The sequence below is a fragment of the Eutrigla gurnardus genome, assembly GCF_963514095.1.
Source record: "Eutrigla gurnardus genome assembly, chromosome: 3".
Classification (NCBI taxonomy): Eukaryota; Metazoa; Chordata; class Actinopteri; order Perciformes; family Triglidae; genus Eutrigla; species Eutrigla gurnardus.
Window position 1 is genome coordinate 18402335 of NC_139917.1, and position 26493 is coordinate 18428827.

Sequence of the window (26493 nt, forward strand, 5' to 3'; positions counted from 1 at the left end):
TATGATATCGACCCTGTGAGTTGCGTCCCTCTTTGCACTATAATTGATTTTTTACACAGACACAGCATGATGCTCCAGAAATTTCTCAATAGGAGTCATGAGACACAAGCCATTTGACTTGCATGATGTTTGATCAACGTGGCTCGATGGGTTAAAGTTAGAAGCAAAAAGTCTGGATGTTCATTGGTTGTGTATTGGAAGATGCTGTCTATGTAAAGTAGCAGGGAAGCAGGGAGGAGACGCTTGATGGAGGTAGTGGCTCTTACTGATCATATATCCGTATTTTTAGGTCTCACGCGATATGCCATAACAATGAAGGGACTTTAATTATTAAAAAAGATAGTGCTCCTGTGATTTTTCTGTCTACACGCATTCTTATTTAGAATGCACTGCATACACACTCTAGTTGACACCAGGAAGCACTCCTACCAAAACATATTGATCTCTCCATATATCTTACTATGAAATCATATACAAAGCTGTGTGACCGAAGCCCATTAAGAGGTGACCAGACACTGGAGCACATGAAAGACAGTCATGTGCAAGGAGGTGATGTGTCATTCATGACAAACTTGCCCTTATGGGTGGATGGAAAGATCTTAACGGACAAAAAACAAACACTGGCAATGCAGTGCCAACCAACGGTCTTACCTCTTTGGGCCTAAAACAACAGCAAAGAAAGTTCTTGTACCAGTGTATTTCTCTCCTAAGATTGTTTAAATTCTGTTATATTTAGAATGTTGAAGAGGTGAAACTTTACAGTACAGTTTTGTGTATTTTGAATTCCTAATCATGTAACGTTTACATTAATCTAGCGATGACCCTGGTGGGGCCCTGACCTCCGGGTTGGGAACCACAACTAGGCTTGTATTAAACTAGTCAAATGAATGAATCAAGAACGGTAGATTATGAACCAAATGCATCTCATTGGCTACTATGATGTTTATTAACATACGATTGGAAACACGTTTATTGAATAATTATTATTAACAAGAAGCCAATTGATAAAGGTCATGGTGTCTGCCAAATTATAAAACAAGGGTGTTTTTATGAAACAGGAGAAAGAGGTGAGTCAGTCTCTCAATCACCCTCTATACATTTGTAAACGACACATCAATATAAGCAACCAAGAAAATCACAGTTGATCATATTATTTTTTTACAAAACGAAGTCACAGGTGAGTAAGGAAAAGGAACCTGTGACATCATCCCATAAGAAACAAAGTGTACAATCTTCATCAGTGTTTTCATTTCCAAATGCATTGTACTGTATTCTTAGTTGGCCCTGGGTCTGCGCCTCAGAATAATGTTGTAATTCTGAGAAGCCCAGTATACAGTTAGTCATAGACTATTTAATAACGACTGTGGGCACTTTAAGACGCAGGGTGAACCCGCTTGGCTCATGTGATCGCTGATGGACCGGCATAAACGACTGGGATGGGCCCGCTCCTCGACGACATGGACGGTCTTTGGTCTTTCCGGCCAGCGGCACGACACGCCTCCTCTCTGCCCCGCGAGCATGACCGAAAACTACAAATGGGGAGTGAAGAGTTTGAAAAGTTGTGCGGAAGAGCTGTTTCTCACCTCAAACGAGCAGAGCAAACGAGGGGGAGTAATTATTCATGACTTAAATGGCGGAGGAACTACTTCTGGAAAACAATGGAAAACCCAGCGCTGTGAGTTTTCTTAATTTAAGTTTATATATATATATATTTGTAGTCAAATCATTTTGTAAGATCAGCCTGACTCAACCTTGAATTTAAACCATCTCCACAGTCATCTATCTATCTATCTATCTATCTATCTATCTATCTATCTATCTATCTATCTATCTATCTATCTATCTATCTATCTATCTATCTACACACTATATATACAGGACTGTCTCAGAAAATTAGAATATTGTGATAAAGTTCTTTACTTTCTGTAATGCAATTAAAAAAACAAAAATGTCATACATTCTGGATTCATTACACATCAACTGAACTATTTCAAGCCTTTTATTATTTGAATATTGCTGATTTTGGCTTACAGCTTAAGAAAACTCAAAAATCCTATCTCAAAAAATTAGAATACTTCCTCAGACCAAGTAAAAAAATAATTTTATAACAGCAAAACTAAATCAAATATTTGAAAATGTCCATTGATGCACTCAGTACTTGGTTGGGAATCCTTTTGCACGGATTACTGCATCAATCCGGCGTGGCATGGAGGCAATCAGCCTGTGGCATTGCTGAGGTGTTATTGATGCCCAGGATGCTTCGATAGCGGCCTTCAGCTCATTTGCATTTGTAGGTCTGGTGTCTTTCATCTTCTTCTTAACTATACCCCACAAATTCTCGATGGGGTTCAGGTCAGGGGAATTAGCAGGCCAATCAAGGACAGTGATGCCATGGTCAGTGCACCAGTTACTGGTGGTTTTGGCACTGTGGGCAGGTGCCAGATCATGCTGGAAAATGAAATCCTCATCTCCATAGAGCTTTTCAGCAGATGGAAGCATGTAGTGCTCTAAAATCTCTTGGTACACAGTTGCATTTACTCTGGACTTGATGAAACACAGTGGACCAACACCAGCAGCTGACATGGCTCCCCAAACCATTGCTGACTGTGGGAACTTCACACTGGATTTCAAGCAACTTGGATTTTGCTCCTCTCCAGCCTTTCTCCAGACTCTGGCGCCTTGACTTCCAAATGAAATGCAAAACTTGCTTTCGTCTGAAAAGAGGACTTTGGACCACTCTGCAACTGTCCAGTGCTTCTTTTCCATAGCCCAAGTCAGACGCTTCTTCCGTTGTCTTGAGTTCAGAAGTGGCTTGACCATGGGAATACGGCTATTGTAGCCCATTTCCCGGACACGTCTGTGAACTGTGGCTTTTGATACCTGGACTCCAGCTTCAGCCCACTGTCTTTGAAGCTCCCCCAAATTCTGGAAGCGGCTCTTCTTCACAATTTTGTTAAGGCTGCGGTCATCTCTCTTGGTTGTGCAGCGTTTCCGGCCACATTTTTCCCTTCCAACAGACTTTTTGTGGATATGCTTTGAAACTGCACTCTGTGAACAGCCTGCTCTTTGAGAAATTTCTTTTTGTGTCTTACCCTCCTGATGGAGGGTATCAATGATGGTCCTCTGGACAGCAGTCAGATCAGCAGTCTTCCCCATACTTGTGATTTAGTTTACTGAACCAAGCTGAGTGTTTTTAAGGCTCAGGAAACCCTCGCAGGTGTTTCGAGTTAATTAGATGATTCAGGTGATTAGTTGAATAGCCTACTTGTATACTTTTTCATGATATTCTAATATTTTGAGATAGGATTTTTGAGTTTTCTTAAGCTGTAAGCCAAATTCAGCAATATTAAAATAATAAAAGGCTTGAAATAGTTCAGTTGATGTGTAATGAATCCAGAATGTATGACATTTTTGTTTTTTTAATTGCATTACAGAAAGTAAAGAACTTTATCACAATATTCTAATTTTCTGAGACAGTCCTGTATATATATATATATATATATATATATCTGTGTAGTACCAAAGTGATGCAACATGTGAAGTGCTGCACATGCAACAGATAATCAACCCCAATTGGATGCAGACTGGGCCGCATTGTCTGCTATGAGCTATTTTCACATGCAGATGTCTGACTCTGTCCATGAGGCTATTGACTGGCTAAATTAGGTTTATTCAAGGCATCTATGGTGTTATTGTCTCCTCCTTGTACTAAAACACAGACATCCTACACTAGCAGATGTGTATTGGCTGAGACTGAAGTACATGAAGCATAAACCCGGGTAAACACTTTGATTACAATCATGTTCTGAAGGTTTTAAATTGCTGGAAACATCACAGGGTTGTTGAGGGGTGGAGTTATTGTGTGTGAGTTTTCTCCATTATGGAGAGTTATGGACACTCAACACACACATTATAATCCCAATGACCTTCTACCTTGGGGATCAGCTAAGCTCTGTGTGCTGGAATTTAGGATGGCAGCCAAGAGGACAGTTCCTAATGAAAATACAGTAGACAGCCCCCTCCCTCTTTAGGACGAGGTGGTGGGGGGGTCATGTGACTTTGGTGTGGTCAACAGAAGAACCCATTATGTTTCAAAATGTTTCATGTAATGCCCTCTGCTAACTGTCGTGGTTGAGTTTTCAGCTTGTGAAAAGTGGAGCTGTTGTTGCCTCACTAGATCCGTGCTTTCTGCAAACTATTGATTTCTTCCGCTCATTCAAAGTGCCTCTAAACGTGTGAATGAGCAGGCTAGTTGGATCTGGCCAGATCACAGACGCCGGTCTGTTTCACTTCTTCAGAGTCGGTCACATGCCGTTCAGTGCCTGTTCAGATCTGCTGCAGAGTCCAAAGATCACAGATTCAACATTTAGTTTTGAAGCTTTTAAATAGTCCACATGTCCTTTGCTTGTTCGTTTTTTTTCTATTTTCAGATCAAAGCTCAATAATACACATTTATAGATTTGATAGTAGCTTTTTTTTTCTTTAATTTGACATGTACATATAAGGTAATGGCCCAAACTTCCTGTACTTCCTGACAGTCTGTTTTATGTCATCTTCTTCTCTTCAGCATCTTACAAAGCCTCTGCTGGCGGTGGCTTTCTTGGCCTCGTTCGGCAGCTCCATGCTCTACGGCTACAACTTGGCAGTCGTCAACTCTCCTTCACAGGTTCGTGACCATATCACACCATATCATCAACAACAGCGTTGCGATACTCCTCGTTCTCATTGCTGTCTGTCATCATCCACCCGAAAACCCCAAATATCCCCAGAATGAATGGAAGAGACTCTTTATCATAGATATGCGACTGTATATCATTTTAAGTCATGTGGGTGTGCGTATCAAATCTCGAGGCTGCTGTGAGCCTCACCGTGTCATCGATGTCCTGTTGGTGTTTTAAACCATCATGTGCTCTGCTCTTCTACGCGGCGCAGGAACTAAGCCGTGTAGCATTCCTGTTTGGCCATGGAGCCCCCCGCCATCACGTTAAAACATGTGAGCTTCGATGCCACACCTCATGCTATTGTGGGGGAACTGTTCCAAGAGGGAGTTGCATGGGAAGAGCTGCACCTGCAGCACTCGGGCCACTTGGAAAAATCCTCATTCCCTGCTTTGCTTCCTTTCACCGGCTTTTCCCTCCGTGAAGCAGAATGGACGTGACAATTATTTTGATGTCCTTCTAATAATTGATTGTTAGACATATACCATCAGTAACACATTATGTTTTCAGCTTGTCCGTCCGCCGGTCCAGTCCGAATAGCCAATTTCTTTAAATTTGGCACAAATGATTTTGGTTTCAAATATGAAATGATTAGAATTTGGTGGTGACTGTGACCTCACAATTTACATTTTTTGCCATAAGCCAAGAAGTAATGTGCTAATTATAACAATTTCACACAACTGTATTTTGGATGACTGGTTGGCAGAGGCCTACAACCGTGAAGTCATCGTTCTAGTTTGATACGATCAATGTGGGGAACCTTTTCAAATGATTGTAGGTTTAATGGAATGGTTAGATAAGTTTCTCATTAACCCGCTTTCCAACACACACTGTGCATAAAGTGCTTGAGTTTGTGTTCAGGTAAGCTTAACAATGCATAAAGACTGGGAGCCTGGCATGACCCAAAATGAAACTAGGACTAGAATAATTCACTAAATAACATATGTCATTAATAGGCATACACAGAAATGTAAAAATAACAGTATGTAGTTATATGGCAAATGATATGCTGTAGCTATTTCTTGGTGTAACTAATGTCTGACTAATGATTCCCCCTGCTTCCAGTCGCTAAGCTAAGCTAACCTCCTTCCAGATCCATATTCATTGTGCAGGCGAGAGTGGACATTAAACTTCTCATCCAACTCTCAGCGAGACAGTGATGAAGCCTGCAATCATGGCTTTGTGTGACTCTTGGAGGCCACAGAAACATTGACATATCATCACCCTTTAAGTTGCTGTGAAGAACTTGTTAGCAAACAGCTGCTTATTGTAACATCCAGCTGTTACAGAGCAACACTGCGTTTCTGTCCACCCGATGTAAGTCCAACAGTCTCTCTCTTTTTAGCACTGTGGTCTCCACCTACTCCTGAGGGTAATATCTGTCTCTTTAGCTACTAAATGCTCCAATATGTTCGCCAGTCTGCTGTTTGTGGCTGGGCGGCTAGTGTACAGCTGGTTTTGTGAAGAGAGAATTGACAGTGAACCAAAACAGCTATAGAATGAGGTGAAACTGCACATCGAGCTCGGGGCCAGATTCACGTCATGATTCTCTGATGATCTGTGAATTAATTCTCCGTGGATTCGACCCCCCTTGCACGTAACGTGGAGATTTAACTAAAACATCGCAGCAATTGAGGACTCATTGTCACACATAGTCCAAATTACTTCTCACGTGTTTGGGTCAAACCTTTAACCGTGGTTCATGTGACTTCAGCGCTCCTTTGTAGGAGTCACTGTTGACTGCTGTGTCACCTGACATTAGTTTTGCCTGTGTGCTCCTAATAAAAAGCTTCAGGTTCATTCGGTGGCGAGTTGAGAGAAAACGGTTGAAGAGTTTCAACCTAAAGGACTAACCGCCTTGCTTTGTGTTTTAGTAATCCGATTACACACAAATGTAACTGTTTCTTAACTGTTTATTGTAGGCAGATAGCCGTGCTAAATGGGGGGGGGGTTTAGTATTTTGTATCGCAGTAACACTGAAATGTGTTTTTCAAGCTTTTTAATAATTATGTGTTGATTTAAATCCATTGGCCTTGAAATTTAAATATGGCTTGAATGTTGGGAGGAGGTTCTGTGTTAAATACACAGATTAGAAAAAACATCATAATAACTTCTCACTTAAAGCTTGACACGAAGCAAAGGAGCTTCTGGCCAACATTCAGTAGTCAGTTTAATATGAATTTCCCTTCCTATTGACTATAAACACTTGCATTGCATTATTACTGTGTCACTTTTCTACGTGTCACTGAGGTCTACAGACTTTCAGTAAGGCTGAATTGTTGTGCACTTTTCTGAGGTTCCCCGTGAGGTTTTCCTCCCTCTCTGGTGTCTTTTTTAGGTATTTTGCTGACTCGCCATGTGCTCCATGTGCCCTTTTGCTCTCCCAATACCAATTCTGATTTCTAAACTCGGGTACAGGCTGATACAGAGTCCTGCTCTGACCAGTGCTCCCATTTTTGCCTGTAATTTAAAAGCTATGGCTCACTGCATTGAACCGATTTGGATATTTGAGTAAGGTAACATGAGATTAGAGCTGCTCATTAGTTCTTAACTATAAATGGGAATTACAAGTAACTATTTAATAAATGAACGGAGCAGAACAAGAAACAATCCTGCTGTGAGAATGCAGTTTAAGTGACAGAATAATAACTGGCAATAATATGGTAAATTTATTATTATGCACCGAGGTTTGCTGTGGTGCTCAAGTTCCCCGTGGCGGCCCAATGCGACTGAATAAAGGTAGAATCACGGGATTCTCTAACAGCAGTTCTTAATCAGACACCTGATCCACTTAATAAGGTTAACGTCGATACTGTTACAGATATACAGCGCGTTGGATCGCTCTGTGAACTCACACGAACCTCTTTTATGCCCACCTTTATGCTCACAGGTTCCACTCAGATTCATTCTCCAACCGATAAAACTTAGTGGTCGGAGAATGTTTGACAATGAGGCCATCAAAGCCGAGTCAAGATCCACGTCTGATTATTACCAGCATCTGTCATCCACAACCGCCTGTCCTTTTAAACAGCAGGTATGCTGATTACACTGGAAAGATCTGCGAGTTACCTTAATTAATTCTTGCTCAAACGGCATCAGGCTCCTGCAACATAATAATTCTGAACATTAAACTGGTCAGTCATATGTCAGAACTTAACACAGGCCGCCACTCTACGCAGCACGTGCTGGAGACATTCTTGGACAAATTGGACACACACTGTCCAGAGTTCCACGACAAATTGATGAATTAAAACGAATATCCCCTCTTTTCATCGCTGAGCTCCCTCAGGACCATCCACTCCCTTCAAATGATCACTCTGCGACCTTCACCGCTTTAACAAACAAGATGATTCATCTTTTGATCCGTCGATCCATGTTAACGCTAAAAACTATTCGCACTAATTACAACTCTTATATCTCCCGTTTCAGTTTCCGGGAACGTCTCATTTCGCAGAGAGCGACCGAGTTGTTCCTCCTGAGATGAATTGGGTTTAATGTGATGAGTTCTTCGGGGCAGCCGGATCTCAGTGGACTCTTCACTGTCGGTTAGACCCGAATGAAATCCGAGGGACGTTGTTGGCCCTTTTTTGTCACGCCACAAGAATAACCACTGTCATTTTATCAAGCATGCCGTTTATGATCCCTAATCGTCAAATTTGATTTGACTTTGACCGTGGGGGCTCGATGAGCTTCCTGTCCGCCCGATGCGGCTGCCTCTCCCACTGATTCAAACATCTCCCCCTCCCATGCCGGAGCGCAGCAACGCTGTGCAAATGGCAAGACTAATGTTGACATTTGGATGTGTGGCACTGTGGGGAGCAGTTATTCATGTGATGCTGATGTCAAATTTCATAGCCACCATTTTTATGCCCCAGGTCTGGGGTGAGGGGGCACAATTCAATCTTGCAAGAAGGTCTTTGTCTTTTGTGGAAGTAAAACTTGAGTGATTGGATCAACAAGACATGATATCTGTGAATTGTCTTGTAATTTGACATGGTCTATGTTTATTGTAATGAGTTTATTTCCCCCTGCTGGACAATGTTAAATTAATGTAACTCTTCCTCTTTTTTTTTCACCAGTACATCAAAGACTTCTACAATCAGACGCTGATAGAAAGTTACGACTGGACTCCGGATGAGGAGCACCTCACTATCCTGTACTCCCTCACCGTGTCGATCTTTGCCATCGGGGGGATGATCGGGGCCCTGCTGGTGGGCCGACTCGTAACCAAATTTGGAAGGTTTGTGTTTGATCTTTGGGTGTTTATCACACGCTTAATGCATGTTTGTGTTTGATCAAACAGCCTGTGCTTCTGGCAGTTATCTTATTATGTGGATACCCGGTGATCCCCCTTTATTCAAACAGGAAAGGGACGCTGGTGAAATCCACTGTGTTGGTGTTTATAGGAGGAGCTCTCATGGGCTTCAGCAGACAGTGCAGGATGCCTGCAATGGTCATTATCGGACGCTTCATCACAGGAGTACACTCAGGTGGGCCTTCCTGGTTCTTAAAAGACCGAAATGAGAATGTGTCGCACTCATCTACGACGTAAAACCAAAGCAAGGAGTGAAATTTGTTTACAGAAAAACAGCACAAAGCTGTGTTAGCACATTACAGAGGCAGATAGCTCAATGTTTCGTTTTGTACTATAGCATGTGCAGAGCTGTTTCATTGGAATCAGTCTTCCTTTATTTTGAAAGTGCTTTTGGAATTCATCCCTCTATTCTTTCTAATATTCAATGTATTTCCATTCACTGTATAACAAGTACATATTAATACGAACAAATGCCTGTGGAAATACAATTTTGATGCATGTAGAAAATTTCCTTTGTTTCTTTTAATTTGTTGGATTGATACAGGCTTTCCATTTAAAACAGTAAATCAAGCCATAGACCTGTGTGTTTGATCAATTAATATTTGATTTCATGAAAATTTGATTTGGTGTAGAATGAATATTAAGCACATTCAAGTTGCGCTCTCTGTCGCCTGGTTCAGCCCATGGTCATGCCTCTTGTTTCCCACAGGTATCTCTCTCAGTGTGGTTCCCATGTACCTCGGTGAGATCGCCCCCAAGAACCTGCGAGGCTTCCTGGGCCTCGTCCCCAGCATTCACATTTGTCTTGGAGTCTTCATCGCTCAGGTCCTGGGACTCTCTGAACTGCTGGGAAAGGTACTAACATCATGGCGTTCAAATACTACACAGGTCTGCTCTGTCTCTGTGTGGGTCACACTTTAAAAGAAATGTCTCAACTTTGTACCCTTTATGCTTTATACTTTAAGTAAAGATTCACCACTTTGCAATGTGGTCGTGGATTTGAGGCATACACATTAGCTCACGGAGAGAGAGACACCGTGTCCTAACAGCAAGCGTCCCATTACGTCACATGAACAAACCACATACCTGCGAGCTGTGTGTGATCCAGATCAGACTGGAGACGTAACCACTTAACAGATGATGGAGTTTGGAGATTGCTTGCTATCTTCTGATTTTTTTTAAAAAGGAAACACATGTTTTATCTTGTGATATTTATTGGAAGCGACATACAATGTAGCCAACAGCGAGTAGGAAACTTTCAGGCGATCTCCGCCCTTATTTTTAAAAATGTGCAGATCATTTTTGGAGAAGGGGCTGCTTGCTGCATACTGCACAGCGATTGGTTGGATTTGTGTTGGATTTGTAAATTCCTGGAGGGGCGGATACGAAGCATGACACAGCATGCACACTGTTGAACTATAATTAGATAACAAAGACAAATTTAAATTTATCTTAATTTATAAATGATAAATGATGTTCAGCTGACCCAGAAGCTTTCCTCCTCCCATTCATGTATCATTTTCTTCATGTATCTGGTAGAACTGAATACAGAAGCAGGGGAACGGCTAAACTGCACAGACCTTGAATACGTTTTGTTCTTTTGTACATATTTTTATACATTTATACCTTTTAGTTTTTAGTATATATTTATTTTATTTTCTATTTTCCATTTGAGGTCATTGTGTGAAGGGAAACGGTAAAATAAGAATTTCATTGCTCAGTGTGAACTATGTTTCTACTCCGTGTGTGACAATAAAAATCTTGAATCTCCTTCTCAGGTTTACATCATTTTAAAAGTAGATACTTATTAGAGGTTAATCACTAAAAACGACTAATTGTTTGTCGTTTAGTAAGGTGTCGCGTTTTGTTTTCACTCAGGAAGAGTACTGGCCTCTGCTCCTGTCACTGGTGGTGTTTCCTACCATCATCCAGCTGATGCTGTTGCCATGGTTTCCAGAAAGTCCGCGGTATCTGTTTATGGAGAAAGGAGATATTCAGGCCACCATCGCAGGTTTGAAAGTGTACTCTTCGTTTCCTTCTCTCCTAAATGAGTTCTTTGTGATTGATTGTAAAGAGTCTTAATTTCTCTTAACAACCTGCAGTTTTTGTTTCTCTGCATTCACATGATCGTCATGTCTGTTCACAATTTTAATTCAATGTACAGGAGTGAATTCTGATCATATCTTTTCAAAATACCTTTTGAGTGTTTTAGTTGATGTCAGAACTGGCGATTCTGCCAGCTGGTAAAAGCTTTTCTCTCTGTCTGTTTTAGCCCTGAAGTGGTACCATCCCAAAGGAAACATCCAAGCGGAGGTTGATGAGATGCAGGAGGAGCAGCGCTCTCTGTCCTCCATCCAGACCATCTCCGTTTGGGGCCTGTTCAAGGACCGCTGTGTTCGCTGGCAGGTCGTCACCATTATTGTGGTCAACATCGGCATGCAGCTATCTGGCATTGATGCGGTGAGTGTGAAAAGCCACGTGGACCTTTTGTCCTTTCTGTCTTTGTGTGTGCACGCTCACATTGTGGATGTGCAAAGACTGTTCAGTTATTATATGAGAGTGAGAGCTCATATTGCTACAGTTCCCAGCTGTGCACTTCCTCCTGTCCATACATCACAGTCCCACATGCAGCCACCGAGTGACTAAGCAGGGGGGCAACAGGGCCACGCCTCATTATCTCCTGGTTCTCTCTGTTAGTGCTACCCCACATGAGAAGGTCCACCCGTCCACACACAGAGTCAGACACATCTTTATACTCATTGCTTCCATGTAGATGGAAGCTCTATGCATGCTGGCTCCCATGCTAGTACCATTTCCCAGCAGGGCAGCACCCCACTGAGTCCCACTGTCCCAGGAATCTTGTTGTTCTGAAGATCTGGGGCATTTCTAATTGTATTTACAGAAACCACATCTTTGGCACAGGAAGATTGGTGTTAAAAAAAAAAAAACCTTACCTATAGCATTCTCATCATAGCACTGTTGCTCTTAAGGTACTACTTTACTCAGATGAGGACCTAACACTTGTTCTATTTTTAGCTCTTACTTTATCGGCAATGATACGTTGTGGTTTCTTTGTTTTCTTCTTTTGACAAATGTACTTATTGTAAGTCGCTTGGGACAAAAGCGTCTGCTAAATGACCTAAATGTAAATGTAAATTATGGGATCTGCATCTGGAACCATTCGACCAGAATCTTGAAAGAACTATGATGCATACATTTGCCTATCCATCGATCTATAAGATACTACTACAGCTGCCTTGGCATTCACATCATGAAGCAGCAACCTACATCGCTATATCTTTATTTTTTTTGATCAAGGTTTTTTTTTATTAACAGATTTTGTTTTTATACAACATGCAACATAAATTTTGCCTCTGTTTTTTGCCTTTGTTTCCACGGCTCTTACACGAACAATTGATTGCGACATTAAGACAAACTACAGTAAATAGATCTATTCATAATTATGAATAAATTAAGTCATGGGTAATATAAGAAAGAGAAAAAGAAACAGCAACCACAATAAATAATACATTGGTAAATAAATACATTCCAAATTAAATTATACTGCATGACAACTGTCAAGGACATTGGATCGGAAGCTCTGCACTTTTGCAGATGATGATGTCCTTTTGTGTTTTCATGGACTGTTATATAAACCGGAGAAATATGTGGTGGTCATCAAGGATCATGGTCCTCTACCCGATTTCGGGTGTCTGGTTGATTTCATATGGAAAATGGGAAGCTAGTGGGAAGCGAAGGAGTTCAAGTATCCTCAGTAAAGGTCAAAATGATTGTGGTAACTGCCAGGTTATCGCCAGGTAGACTCTGCAATAAAGGACTCTGCAGTAAAGGACTCTTGATTTATAATTATAGTCTTCATTCTGACCATCACTGAGCTACTGACCTAAAGACGTGATTTCAACTCTGATTAAGGAGCTAAATTAGATGTTGTTATATCGGGAAGATCTTGGGGTTTCCAGGATTAGACGGTTCAGTCAGGTTCAGCGTGCCCTTAATGTGCCTCCCTCTGGCTGTGTAATTGTGAGAAGACCTTGTTGTACCAGAGGGACTACATCAGTCAGCTGGTCCAGGAACAGCTTGGTTTGGCCTGGAAGAGCTGGAGGAAGTCTCAGGAGGAAATATGCCATGCCTAGGATATGACTGTGGATGGATAGATGAAGAAGACTACTGGGGAAAAACAAGATAATTATTACTAGCATCGATGTAAATAGTCAAACAGAAATTCTTTAGAAGCCTTAGAGTCAGCATTCTAACGCTTTTGTTCAAAAAATGTCAGTCAAAAGCAAAATTTCTAATCAGTTCAAAAGAAGAAAGAATTTTGACTGATATAATTTAATTGGCGATATTGGAGGGAATGCTGATTTTCCATCATTATTCTAATTTTCAGTGGAAAAACATTATAATGTTAATGATGACATCTCAGCAGCACAATATTTAAATTAAAATGGTATTTTGACACTCATTTCACCTTTCACCAACAAATATAAGGCCTCCTGTGATTTCAAAATTGCACTTGGCCATATTGTGAGTTCAGTAAACATTTATTGAATTGTTTATTCCGATTTAAAATAGATTATAGTTCATTGAGGAAGCATTAGTATATATTTTTTTTGGTCTGAATTCCTAACTTTTTCAAAACGTTATTGTGTATGTTTCTGCTTTGATAGGTGTGTGTATGCATACTTCACTGTGCTGCAATGGTGATGAAGTATCATGAATGTATGGTTACTAAATCAAGAAGACAGCATTTAGCCGCTCCAATCACGATTTTGTCCACACCTCATCAATGATGGATGTTGCATCAACAAAGTGTGATTAACGAGAATGTACAAATTAATTTCAAGGGGAGCACTTGTCAGAAATTCTTACTGATGAAATGCTGTATCTCAAATGCATGAGTGATGGTCGGTGTGATGATAACGATCACTTTGATGAATCACGTGGAAACGCCAAATAAGCAGAGTGACTTTTTGGCTCCTTGTGAAAAAACAAAGTTTCATAGCGCGAGCGTGTGTCTGTCTGTGGTCCGACATGTTCATCATATTAATAAACTGAATGTTATTTTCAATTTTCAGATCTGGTTCTATACAAATGAGATTTTTAAGAACGCAGGAATCCCAGAACCTTATATTCAGTACACAACTGTGGGAACTGGTGCCATTGAGGTCATCTCTGGGATGCTGGGGGTGAGTAGAAATGATCACACTTTTAACGCACGAAGATGAAAATATTATATATCACTATTATGTGACAATATTTTATATGGTGCTTAAACAGACAAGTGATTAGTGGATCCAATGATCTGTTGCTTTTCTCTTATATTTTATATATTGAATATTTTTTTGTTTTGATGTGTTGTTTCAACACGTAGTTTGCCAACCTTTTGGCTCTGTGAACATGTGATGTGCGTTTTTGTAGACTTGACAGTTAATCGTTTGACCATAAACAGTTTAAGAAATAACCATTAGTTGCATCTGTTATGCTTAAACATCAGAATTGAACAGAAGTCAGTCATTAATCAAGTAAAAATACAAAGCATAACAATGATAATGAGCTTCTGGTGGACTTTTTGACTTTTTAACACACAAAATCCTGAAATTTTTGCCACTTTGCTCTGGTAACTTGGACTTGAAAAGGGTCGTTTTTATAAATTAGAGATTGTCATTGAATTGAAAAAAGTAATTGGCAGACTAATCAATCATATGATTGTTAGTTTAAGCGATGATAATGAGCTAATATTAAGCTGTGTGCATCATTCTATGTGACACTTTTCATTACGTATTGTCTGTATGTGAGTTTTGTACTGTATAAAGGCCCATCTAGGGAAGAGTTGTGCAAACTCAATCCGGCTTTAGGGCATTTTTTCACAGGCAGACAGACATTTTGGCTTGTATATACTACTACACTATAGAAAAAGCACGGGTGTAGTTGAAAACACCACAAACGAGTAAAGCGTGGTGTAAATGTGTCTGATTAAGCTACATGGCCAATTACAGTTCTTGTTACATGAAAAAGACTTCATAAAAAAGTCACCTGTTTCTTGCTCCTTGATAATGTCAGTGTTGTGCCCTTTGTCTTGCAGTGTTTTACTATTGAGCGTCTAGGCAGAAGACCTCTGATGATTGGCGGCTTCCTCTTCATGGGTCTGTGCTGTGCTGGGATCACAGTGTCTATCCTCCTCCAGGTACAGTGTCTGATCCGATGCCCTGCTCATCAGGAATACATTATAATAAACTTGCAGATTGTGGCGTAGGGCATATATTGATTTAAATTGGGCTAAATGCTGTGTCTGTTTTATGTTTTATTTTGTGCATAACAACATCATATAGTACATACTGTATGCACATTGAAATATGTTTAGCTTGCTGTAATCTTTTCTCTTGTTCATAGCCACCTCATTCTGTGCAAAAAAAAATATATTTAAAAGTTTATCTGAAGCTTACACGGGGCTTCAGCAACATAAACAAATTTAGTGGATTAAGTGGAAGTATTGACTTCCCTAAATCGTATTTTATTCCCGCGTTGAGCTGCAATGGAAGGATAACAACAAAAGAGGGAATTTTGTACTAAAATGGCTATCACATTTGGTAGCTATCCACTTGATTTGTCTAAATCAAACAGCTGACGCTTCAGATAAACCCTTAATACAGTTTTGCCCCCTATCACTTATGTTGAAATCCAATTAGGGAGAGATCTCTTTAAAGCCTGTATGAAAAGGAGGATAATCACAGCAATGTTCATACTATTGTTAAACGATAGTGAGTGTTCACTTGTATGTACATAGCATGTTACATATAATCATATTTATAAATATAGTCAAACAATGAATCATGTAAAACTGTGCGAATTGTTACTAATGTTTACAACATGTGACTTAAGACTCATGACTTGTGTTTGACCAATCACAGACGCAGCTGTCCTTCATGCGCTATATTAGTGTGGGCTGCGTTGTTGGGATTATTGCTGGCTTCTGCATAGGTCCAGGTAAACACTTCAGTTCAACCTCTCTTCTTTCTTTTCTTTTTTTTCTTTTTAAATGAACATTTCCAGTCCTACACACTGCTCCAGATTTTGTCTGCCCTGTGTGTAAGATAACACTGCTCCCTGCTGGAAGCTTGCACAATAGCAGGCAAAGTCTCCAAAAAAGCAAGCGACGCTCCCTCCCTTCTCCTCCTCTGCTTGTGAAGAGATATTGTATTTCATTAGTCTTGTAAATTAGGAAATCATAACTGCCACACTACATCCATTCTCACAGCCGTTTGTACACCGGATGAGTCGAGTGAAGAGAATTAAGAGGCAATAGTTTACAACTTTGGGAGGCGTGTTGAGTGGACCTGCGAGGATGATGAATTAGAACGAATCTGGTTTACGTGGCATCATCTGTCAAGCCTATCTTATAATATAATCTATACCTCGGCACACAGACGAGGATTTCTGTTGCTGCAATTAGACCTTTTTTTAATGGCTCATTGTTCATAAGCTAGCCGCCATGAATACGGTTTCCCTCAGACGAAACAAAAACCTCACATGCACGGCGACGCCCCCCCATACATACCACAGATGTTGACAAATTATGGCCTCGTTATTGGTTTGACGATATTAAACCTTCCTCTCTGCAATTATCGTGAACAGATAATGAGGACATCATTCGGAGAGCTCATCATTAGAGCTTTTACTAATGCATATTTCTCCTTCATAGCTTTCACTTCTAACAATGAAGAATTATGTGTTTAAAGCCAGGACAACATCTCATAGATCCCCACTCATCGCACTAATGACTTGCACAAGTCCTGGCTAAGCTATTCCGTCTCCTGTTCGCAGTTGGAACTTTTGCCAAGTTGACAAACATCCTCCTCTCTGTGATCTCTGAGTGATAACAAACACCTAATGAAGTGCGTGCGGAAATAGCAGTGTGATATAACAGCAAATAGGGCTCGAGGAATGTTTATCATCTCATTGTAGTGTTTTTTTTTTGAACGACTGCCAAAGAATCGCCCTGAGTGGGAATATTGATAAACTAATTGATGAATGAAGACGCTGGTGTTAATTTCACAACACCCAATAGATTCATGCAGCTGCACTTGAGTGGTTAGGAGTGATTTGTATCATGATGGCTCGATAGGATGCCTAGTTAGATCAGACCAATAGTTGAAACGTATGTGAAGTGAGTTTTGTCAGAATGGTTCTTTAAAATAATACAAATATATGTTTTTTTTTTTGTTTTTTTGTTTTCTCTTGTGTGTAGCCGGCGTGCCTTTCCTGATCACTGCAGAGCTGTTCAAGCAGTCCCACCGACCGGCTGCCTACACCGTGGCCGGATGCCTCAACTGGATGTCCAACTTCACCATTGGCTTTGTCTTTCCCTTCCTAGAGGTCAGAACTCAGTTTGTACCCTTTGCTTTCAATTTTGAAATCTACATCCTAAAATAACCAAAATGCGAAGCAGATCTTGTTGCTTTGCTGCCTAAAATACAGTCGGCTTCATCGTAAAAATGAACATCTCAAGTCCAGAAATGTTTTGTATATTTTGCATCTCTATTCAAATAGCATTGAGAACAGCAAGTTCACGTTGACTTTGCATCCAGGATCTGTAGCGGCTCCACTTGCAGTGTCAGACGCAATTATGATATGGCCTGTCTTTGGAAAGAAGCGACTCCCCAAATACCAATAAAATTGCTAATTAAAAGTGACCTTGCTGTCTCTCGTCTCCTCCAGTGTTAGTCTAGTTTGAACACAACAAAGTAAAAAAGACAGTGATCTGTCCTGCTGGGAGGGATGATGTAGATGCACAAGACTGTAAGATTTAATTTAAAAATGACATCCTGTGGTCTGTTTTTTAACTTACAGCTATGCTAGCAGTTTCCCAGTACCTCCAGTCTTTGTGCTAAGCTAAGCTAAGCTAAACATCCTATGGTGGACAATCTTTTGAACTCACACTGAATAAATTGATAGCGATTCTCACATCTGCCCGTGGCTCTGATAGCACAATAATATATACAAAAAAGAGTGTACAAAGACATGTATTTCGTAATTGCCTCCATTTTCCTGCACTAATCTAATATTTTCATTTTAACAACCGCTCAAATACTTATGTGTGATGTGGAAGGTGTAGTCTTTATGAACCCAAAGATAAGTATCTTCCCCTCAGCTCTGCGGAGCCTTTTAGCATCATCCTGCTGATTTTTTGGTTTGACTGCCTGCAATTTAACTGCTATGGTTCAGTCTCACAGCTCATGAAACATTGCTTGTTAGCGAAAAAGATAACAGATTTGATTGGATTATAGATTAGATAAAACGAGACAAAATGTCACGTCATCGAACAGAGTACAGGTACGAAGCAAAATAATGCAGTTTAACAGTTAAGTGTATTGTATAGAGCAAAAATAGAATGTATAATAAACAGTACGGGGTATAACTACACAAGATATCAGCACGATAGATGTACACAACCTGCCAGCACCAAATGACTAGGGGCTAGCTGGTAAACATAGCTGAGCATTTACCAGCTAAAGGGACTCATTTTGCATTAATAAGATAAGAATGTGTACAACACATGAATAAAATACATTAAAATGAATAAATAAATCCTATAATATTATCTATAAAAAACTACTTTTTATATTATCTGATGGGTGTGTTTTGGATCAAAACAATGCTTCACTGTGGCCCGTTTCTGTCTGAATATAATATTTTGATGTAGAAACTGCCATGGACTGTGACGATGTAACATCTCAAACTGGCTCTAAAGATCATAACAAAAATGGGAGTGTGTGTGTGGGTTTCAGCTATTAAATCAAGTAACCTTATTAAACAAATTGAGTCAACCCAATCAAAACTCAAATGCAACGGCATATGAAGTGTGAAAGTCAGTAAAAGCAGTCGGATGTGCATGGCAATGATGAGTGGATTTCAGAAATGCATAAAAAGAGCAAAGTGTCACAACCCATAAGTCCCAGCAGACCACAGACTCCTAAACTGGAGCTTCGCCAAAGCAAAGCAAGAGAGGAAGAGAGCCTTCAATCAAGCAGGCTTAGGCAGGTGCTGACCAAATCACCTGATAGGCATATCGTTTGTTTTCATGAACGGCCGAGGTGTGCGGCACTTTAAATGTTGCTCTCACAAGGAATTGTGGGTCGGCATTACCTCCTTTCCTGTCGTATAAGAAGGTCCATTGCATCCTATGTTAAAGGAGCTCTTTAAGGAAGCATTGGAGCTCCTTTCCTTCTCATTTAGAGAATCCGAACGGCTCTCATCATGGCGGCCACTTGTTTACTTCCGGGTCACTTCTTCAGGAACCTTCCTAAGCAAACTAGACTATTCGACTGTGATGTTTTATTCAACGTTGCACTGTGTGTCCTCTCACCACAGATGGCCACGGGTCCTTACTGTTACCTGATCTTCTGTGTGATCTGCTTGGGAGTGGCCGTCTATACCATCTTCATCATTCCCGAGACCAAGAACAAAACCTTTATGGAGATCAGCCAGATGTTCGCCGCCAAGAACAACATCCTCGAAGAAGAGTTGACTTCCAACGGTCATCTCAAAATGGATATGATGAACGGCTACGGCACCCTCGGCTAAAAATACGAGGGTTGGAGATGAGGAAGAGGAGGAGGACCTGCATGTAAATGAGTTTGTAATGACTGAAACAACTGTAGCAGAGATACAAGATGGAACTTCTGTGGCCTTGAAGAGCTGCCTCATGTGCCTACACGTGCATTTTACACACACACACACACACACACACACACACAATACTTCCTGTTACACGGGTTAATCCCCAGTCAGAGTGCAGCTCCTGTGCATTATGTGAGACAGAATTCACACGGTCATGCATTTCAAATCAACCGTCAGGGACATTTTAATCCATTTGTCTGCGTCTTAAAGCATTTTGGTCGGGAGTCGAGTTGGTTTCTCACGGAGCTCTCAGAAGATTTCCTCTTCACGTTGTCTTCACTTTGTTTCAACACGACCCGTGATCACTTGATTGTTCATCGTCGGTGTTAAATACAGTCTATCTGTTGCTCAATAAGGGCTGAAGATGTCTATTAAGTGACACAGCATTAAGACCTCGGAGGCCGTGCTTCCATCAGTGAACTAAAGGTACAAAAGCCATTTCTCTGCTGTTTAACTCGGTGGTTAGAAAAGTCACAACACTTAAACAGAATAATACCTGCTATCGTATGTTCACAGTGTTCGGCTCAAGGTGAACGTCTTGACCAAGAACTGGATCTTGTGTTTGTTTCGTCTTTTGTTTGCTTTGTGATTTTTGTGTCTGTTTTCAGAGTTAGATATTTGAGCTGCTGTATTCACTTCGTACGTCTTATCCAAATATAAGCACATATATGTAAATGCTTGTTAAAAAGCTATAATTTCTCATATCTCAAAAAAGTAGCTGTGCAAGTTTGTTCAGTCGTTTTTTTTTTTTTTTTAACCCGACCTGTTTTATAAGACCTCTTTGTTTAAAATGTGGTGGGAGAGAAAAAATGAAGACGTGCAGAAACATTCAAATATGTCTCTTTCTTTATTTTTGTCACTCTGCTGTGTTGAACCGTGAACTGCTTTCCTGATTGAGCCTCGTAATCACAACGTACAAAAGTGAGAGCCAAAATAATCTCACTCACGTACAGTAAGCTAGTTCACCCCACTGAACCATCAAATACTTTAGTTTCTGTTGGCCCTGGTTTTTTTACTTCGCATCCATTTAGCTGTGGTGTAATGTGCCTCCTTACGTAGAAAATTACAATAAAGACAAAAATAATGATCAGGCATTATTGTATCTTGCCAAAGCAGCCATTAACATGACAAAAACAACCATTTGCAGTTACGGCAGAAATACACGATTCATGAAATAAATACAGAAATGTGGATCTTAGAATTACAATCAAAATGATTCCCAACGCGGACATAACAAGAAGAGATTGTAGAAGTAACACGGAAAGCTTTTTATTCCAAAGGGCAAGTTGGAAGGAACTTGCCTGTGAGGAACAGATAAGACACCTCTACCATGTAACGGGTGTATAAGTTGTAACTAATGTGTAATACATGGTTTACTAGTGATTCTTCACTGGTGACCTTGGAAACCTTGGATTTTAGACTGTCCAACGTGAAAGAGAAGTCCTTAAAGTAAGACATTTCAACATCTACAATGACAACTGGGTAAAGTGTATCAAATGAAGAATATATAATTTGATCAAAAGCTCCACAGCTACTAAAAGGACCTTGTTTTCCTTACAATTACCAGTGATTAAAAAGCCAATAATGAGAGCACAGCTTTCATCTGTTTCTGTGATTCCTGGCCATATAATCCGCGGTGTTGCTTGATTTGTAAATCTATAAACCAGTGAACACTGTTGCATCTTCGCTGATGCCAAATATCTTTGCGTCGTGATCACGTTCATTTCTGGCGTTATTGGGCGGGAGCTGTGAGCACATGTCTTATGAGATCCACCGAAAACATTATCCCTGCACGTTCTAATCTGTAGCTTTTCATTAACTCACTATGTTTGGAGAATATATCTCCTAACCTCCATGTCTTTCCACCATTTCTCCTCTGCTTAAACTCTTAAGCCTCTTAAAAGTCCTCCTCTACTCATAACAGCTTTTCACCTAAGGAGCCTCTCTTAAGGGCTAAGATGCTTTGTGAATAACATTTATCTTTACTAGGGTCTTGTGTTAACTTTAAGGGGATTTCTTTTTGAGGGAAAACATCATAATTCTAAGAATTAATTAAGTTTGACTCTAGGAGCAACACTTTTTGCTAAGAAGTTTTATGAATACAGACCCTAACAGGACAAAGCAAAGGTGATGCTGGCCAGAGGGAACCTGGAAATGTAAAGGTTGCTCTTATTAATGGCTTATAAGTGATTTATAAAGCATTAGTAAACTATTTTGGTCTGATAACTCTGGAACAGACAGGGTGATCTTATGACAACCAACCCACAGGCCTCCACCTCTTCAGTATGGATGATGACCATGATACTTTGTTTTTAACGTAATTCTGTTTTTTCTTCTTTTTTTTTCTTATTCTGTCCTCGACATTTAAATGACACATTTTGGAGTTTAAGGTGCCGTTTACACGAAGGGAAAACGCAGATATTTTCACGCGGTTTGGCCTCTCATTTACACGAAAACCCCGTTTTTATCACAGAAATTATTTCTAAAAACTCCGGCCAAAGTGGAGATTCCGGATAACGCTGGTTATATGTTGTCGTGTCAACTGGGAGAAACGGGGTTTTAGGTTCTCAAGCGTCACAGGAAGTCGCTCGTGTTATTTGTTGTTGTTGATTCTGAGGATTCTGATTGGCTTGCATGGCTTTATCCTTCTCCCAACACTGGCGCCCAAAGGTTTGGCATAGTTATAATGGCGCTCGACGGCGGATTTATGCGGGTTGAACGATGGGAATATATTCGTTTCTCTAAATACCCTGCTACGTGTAAACGTGGCCTCAGTCTTACTAAGACCATCTCCGGGTATTTTTGTCATTCCCCTCAAACTGTATGGCGTGATCATCGTGTGAAGAATCACACAAATGGCATCTTTCTTTCTGACTGCAGACTTCTGCCAGCCAGGGCTGCAAATGTTCCATCCCCTGTCACGTTGTGTAGTAAATATGGGAGTCATACAGTATGTTGAAGGATGGGAAGTAGCGCTGCTCTCCCTCTCTCATCTCTTCTCGCTGCCTTTAGGCTGGCTGATCCATCTGTCAGCCCCTGCACAAGGGCCCCGCAAACCCCCAGCTGAGGCCAAATGGATCCGCGTTGTCACATCCCGGCTTGTCCTGATATCAGGAGAGAGAGACAGAGAGAGAGAGACAGAGACAGAGAGAGAGAGGAGAGGGTTGACCAGGCCAGTGTTAAAAAAAAACACACACACATAAGCATTACATCTGGATTGTTTTTGGTACAATGAAGAGTGTTTCAGACGCGGCTTCCTGTCGCACAAAGAAAGGTAAATGGTGAGACAAGCTGGGTGATTGAGAGTCAACCTTTGGAATTGTTGATTTTCTGCTGAATGACAAATGGACAGGAGAGTTTCAGTCCTCCGAGAGGACGAACAGGGGTCGTGTGGCTGTTCATGTGTGTGTCCGCTCCCAGACAAAGGGCTCCTTGTCACCGAGACTGCAGTACATTTCTGTGGATAATGCCAAAGCATTGTGCACATGTGGAAAACCCACTCACACACACACACACACACACACACACACACACACACACACACACACACACACACACACACACACACACACAGACCCACTCCGCCTCAGGCAGGCAGAGGCTATAAATCAAACAAATAGCATCACAGCCTGGCGAAGGAAGCATTCCAACAGATAAAATGCTCTCCCACACAACAAAGCCACACTCACTGCGTAATTAATTGCAACAAATTACCTCTTCCTCTCCCTGTCGGCCCCCACCTCGCCTCTTTTACGGCACTGACAGGCGCACTCTGCACATGCGCACGCATCGTGGCACCAGCACGCGCGCGCGCACACACACACACACACACACATACACACACGCGCACTCGGCCTGCACCCTTCATAAGTGCTTTAATGTGGCTTATTGCAGTGTGCGGTCCCCTTAGCCGTGGAAATATTCGCTTGACGGATGTGCTTTGTCGCCGGCGCTCCCCGGCGGAGGGCGGCTGTCAGGGAGGAGATGATAACATTAACAGGGAGGCAAGGCGATGACAAATGCCTGTTATCAGCGAACGAGGCCGGTGACAAATCGAACGGCAGCGCCCAGGCAGCCCCGGCGCGGCGTAATAAAAAAGAAGATGGATGGCACACCCAGGCAGGGCCCGCGTTAATGCGATTTCCACTGCTCTCCCTGACTCCCAATTAAGGCTGGGAGGGAGGGAGGGAGGTAGGGGTGGTGGGAGAAGGAGGGGGGGGGGGATATGGAGGTTGTGTGCGTCTTGCGGATGTGAGTGTGAGAGGATGGAGCTGGCATATGAAGAGGCTCCTAAATGTCACCAAGGATTCATTTCAATTGTATTTATGGTGTCGAATCAACACGCGAGTTATCTCAGGACACTGAGAGCAGGACTAGAACACGCTCGTGACTTTCAGAGTCGATGAATTCCAAGGAGCAGGCAGGAGTGACAGGAAGAAAGTGTAGGAGCCCAAACAGAAGATGCAGCTCCCCCCCCCCCCCTTTACTCACATCTCAATCAGGGCCATGTCTCAGAGGTACGGGGTTGTTAAGTGTCTCTGCGGCCAGGTGGAACACTATTAGAGCCTTTCAAACTGCGACAGTAATGAAGAAACCCCCCCTCCCCCCCTCTCTCTCTTCGACAGGTTGACACTCCTTGATTACGGTCAGGTGTGTCAGCACGAGATCGAAGTATAAAAAAAAAAGGAACTCGTGCATGCTCCCCTGGTTCTCCATGGGGCTGCTCCCTAAATCAGCTCTTATAAAAACAGAGCTGACAGACAGCCCATGGCTTATGGGCAGACAGAGCTATAGAGATGAGCTACGACTCTGTCCGGCGTGACTGTTCCAGCTCGTCCCGTCCTCGGACCCCAGATGTTATCTCTTTGCTAAAAGGATCAGCGCAGGATATTGAGAGATCGCCTCGGGACGAGGTGGCATCTGTGCCAGAGAAACCCGAGGGCTGCTGTTTTGTCACTCTGACAGTGTTTTATAAAAGGCTGAGGAAGCGCCGAAGACTGCAGAAGGCGAGGGCCATATATCTCCTGCTATTACATCCAGGCTAGGAGGAGAGGGTTGAAATGACAATGAAATATAGCCCCGGCTCAAAGGGAGAGAGAGAACAGGGTCTAAAGAGGGACGGCCAGGTCTCCTCGGGAGCCTACAGGGGCACTGCTCCAAATCGGAGACAGATGCAAGGCAGTCGCAGACACTAACCCCGCGTTATGCTGCAAGTACACAGAGGTGAACGGGAGAAGATGTGTGGTTCAGAGAGGGAGCTCCTTAGAGAGAACAGCCTCTCTGTGCCTCTGCTGGTATTAGTCTGAAAGAACAAGGAGAAATTAGAGCCCTGCAGTTGGAGGGGGAGGGGGAGGGTTGGGGAGGGTGAAAGTCCAAACTCGGCAAGGACCCCTGCATCATTAAGTTGTCAAGAGGAGGAGAGGCCCCCCGAAATATGACTTGGAGTTATTGCCGGGGCCGGGGCTGATGATATAAGAATTACAGTACATGGATCATAGCCGGATCGATAGGTAGACAAAGTCATTATGGAGGGGCTAGAGTTCAATGCCTCCCCGGGGCTGCGAGCGGGGACAGTGGGCTCAAATTTATCACCGTGGCAATGTGCAACACACACACAACACACAGGTGGGTGGCTGTGTACTTAGATGTCGCTTGTTGCCCCTTATTTCCAAAGCTATCCGTTCCAGCTGTATTGATCGTTGGAGTCGAGGAAAAGGGGGGAAACTCTGCATGTGCGTCTCGACTTTGGCACTTATTCGTCAATGTGTTTGCAAACCCCCCCCCCCCCTGTGAAGGATGTCTGCACACACGTGTGTTTACAGGTAAAGCTAAATGTACATATCACTCGGCGGCGGCGTCCTTCTCCTCCTCCCTGTCTCTGCAGCAGAGGCAAGCAGAGAGGGATGGGGAGCACGAGCGGGGCAGCATCGATCCTCTCTGTGCCGAGAGAAATTAGGCATGAAATTAAAGCTCCCATCAAAGGCCAGGGCCGGCACTGTCACCTGATCCAGCACTATTTATACTCCCGGGAGAAGATGATGATGTCTCCATCACGCTGATGATAACAGGACAGAGAGGAGAGAGAGAGACGGGGAGGTGGGGAAAGAGAGTCCCCACTTCCCCTTCCCCCTCCCCTCCATCCACGGTGCCACTGACCCGCCATCATTTATACTGCCAGAGCCCAAGTGCAAGGTTAGCGCCAGCCTGAGCCCCCATAAATCACTGCTCTGCTGGACGGAGAGAGGCCGGGGTCGACGCCTTTTGCAGCCAGCCTCCGCTGATGAGAGAGTATTTATAGATCAGGAGGGAGGGGGGGGGGGATGTGTGTCTTACTGTAAGTGGCTTATGAGGAAAATACAGACATGATGGGAAAATGTTCATCTAAATGCATCAAATCTACTTTTGCTTTAGTGATGTCTGCGAGTTGGTTGATTGGGCGAGTTGATGTTCTGCAGGAATGTGAGGTCGGTCAGTGCGGCCTCCACAGAGCTGTGAGCCAGTCAGGAGACAGTAGGGGGAGCCCACTAACCACAGATCAGACCCCCATGTGTTGAGCTTGCTGCCTAGAAGTATTTCGTCCTTGCTACAACACGCAACCACATTTAGAAACAACCTGCAAGTCACTGGCACGTCAAAACGGCCAGTTCAAGCCACGATTCAAACACATCTTTTTTTTTCTCTCCAGTCCCCACTCTGTTGTCCAAGCACAGTGTTTTGACACCAGTACAGCGGGCCCCGCATGGTGCTGTAATGACCAGTGGC

General features: G+C 42.3%; 2 protein-coding genes across 2 annotated transcripts in view; one reads left to right on the forward strand and one right to left on the reverse strand.

Annotated features, from left to right (window-relative positions):
- The window catches only part of dpcd (deleted in primary ciliary dyskinesia homolog (mouse)), a 183095-nt gene that overhangs the window by 131104 nt on the left and 25498 nt on the right, over positions 1-26493 (reverse strand). The window lies entirely within an intron of this gene.
- Positions 1553-19650, forward strand: slc2a15b (solute carrier family 2 member 15b). Its single transcript, XM_084005286.1, has 12 exons — positions 1553-1675; positions 4568-4666; positions 8798-8958; positions 9084-9208; positions 9743-9888; positions 10912-11044; positions 11306-11493; positions 14130-14240; positions 15137-15238; positions 15963-16038; positions 17300-17427; positions 19423-19650. The coding sequence occupies exons 1-12, from the start codon at positions 1631-1633 to the stop codon at positions 19633-19635; spliced, it is 1527 nt and encodes a 508-aa protein (XP_083861412.1). The 5' UTR covers positions 1553-1630; the 3' UTR covers positions 19636-19650.

What these genes read in the sequence shown, in the direction of transcription:
- slc2a15b (XM_084005286.1), top strand. Translation starts at nt 1,631, where the DNA reads ATGGCGGAGGAACTACTTCTGGAAAACAATGGAAAACCCAGCGCT. An exon ending in TCGTCAACTCTCCTTCACAG is followed by an intron (nt 4,667 to 8,797) that starts GTTCGTGACCAT and finishes TTTTTTCACCAG; the next exon opens with TACATCAAAGACTTCTACAA. An exon ending in TCTCTGAACTGCTGGGAAAG is followed by an intron (nt 9,889 to 10,911) that starts GTACTAACATCA and finishes GTTTTCACTCAG; the next exon opens with GAAGAGTACTGGCCTCTGCT.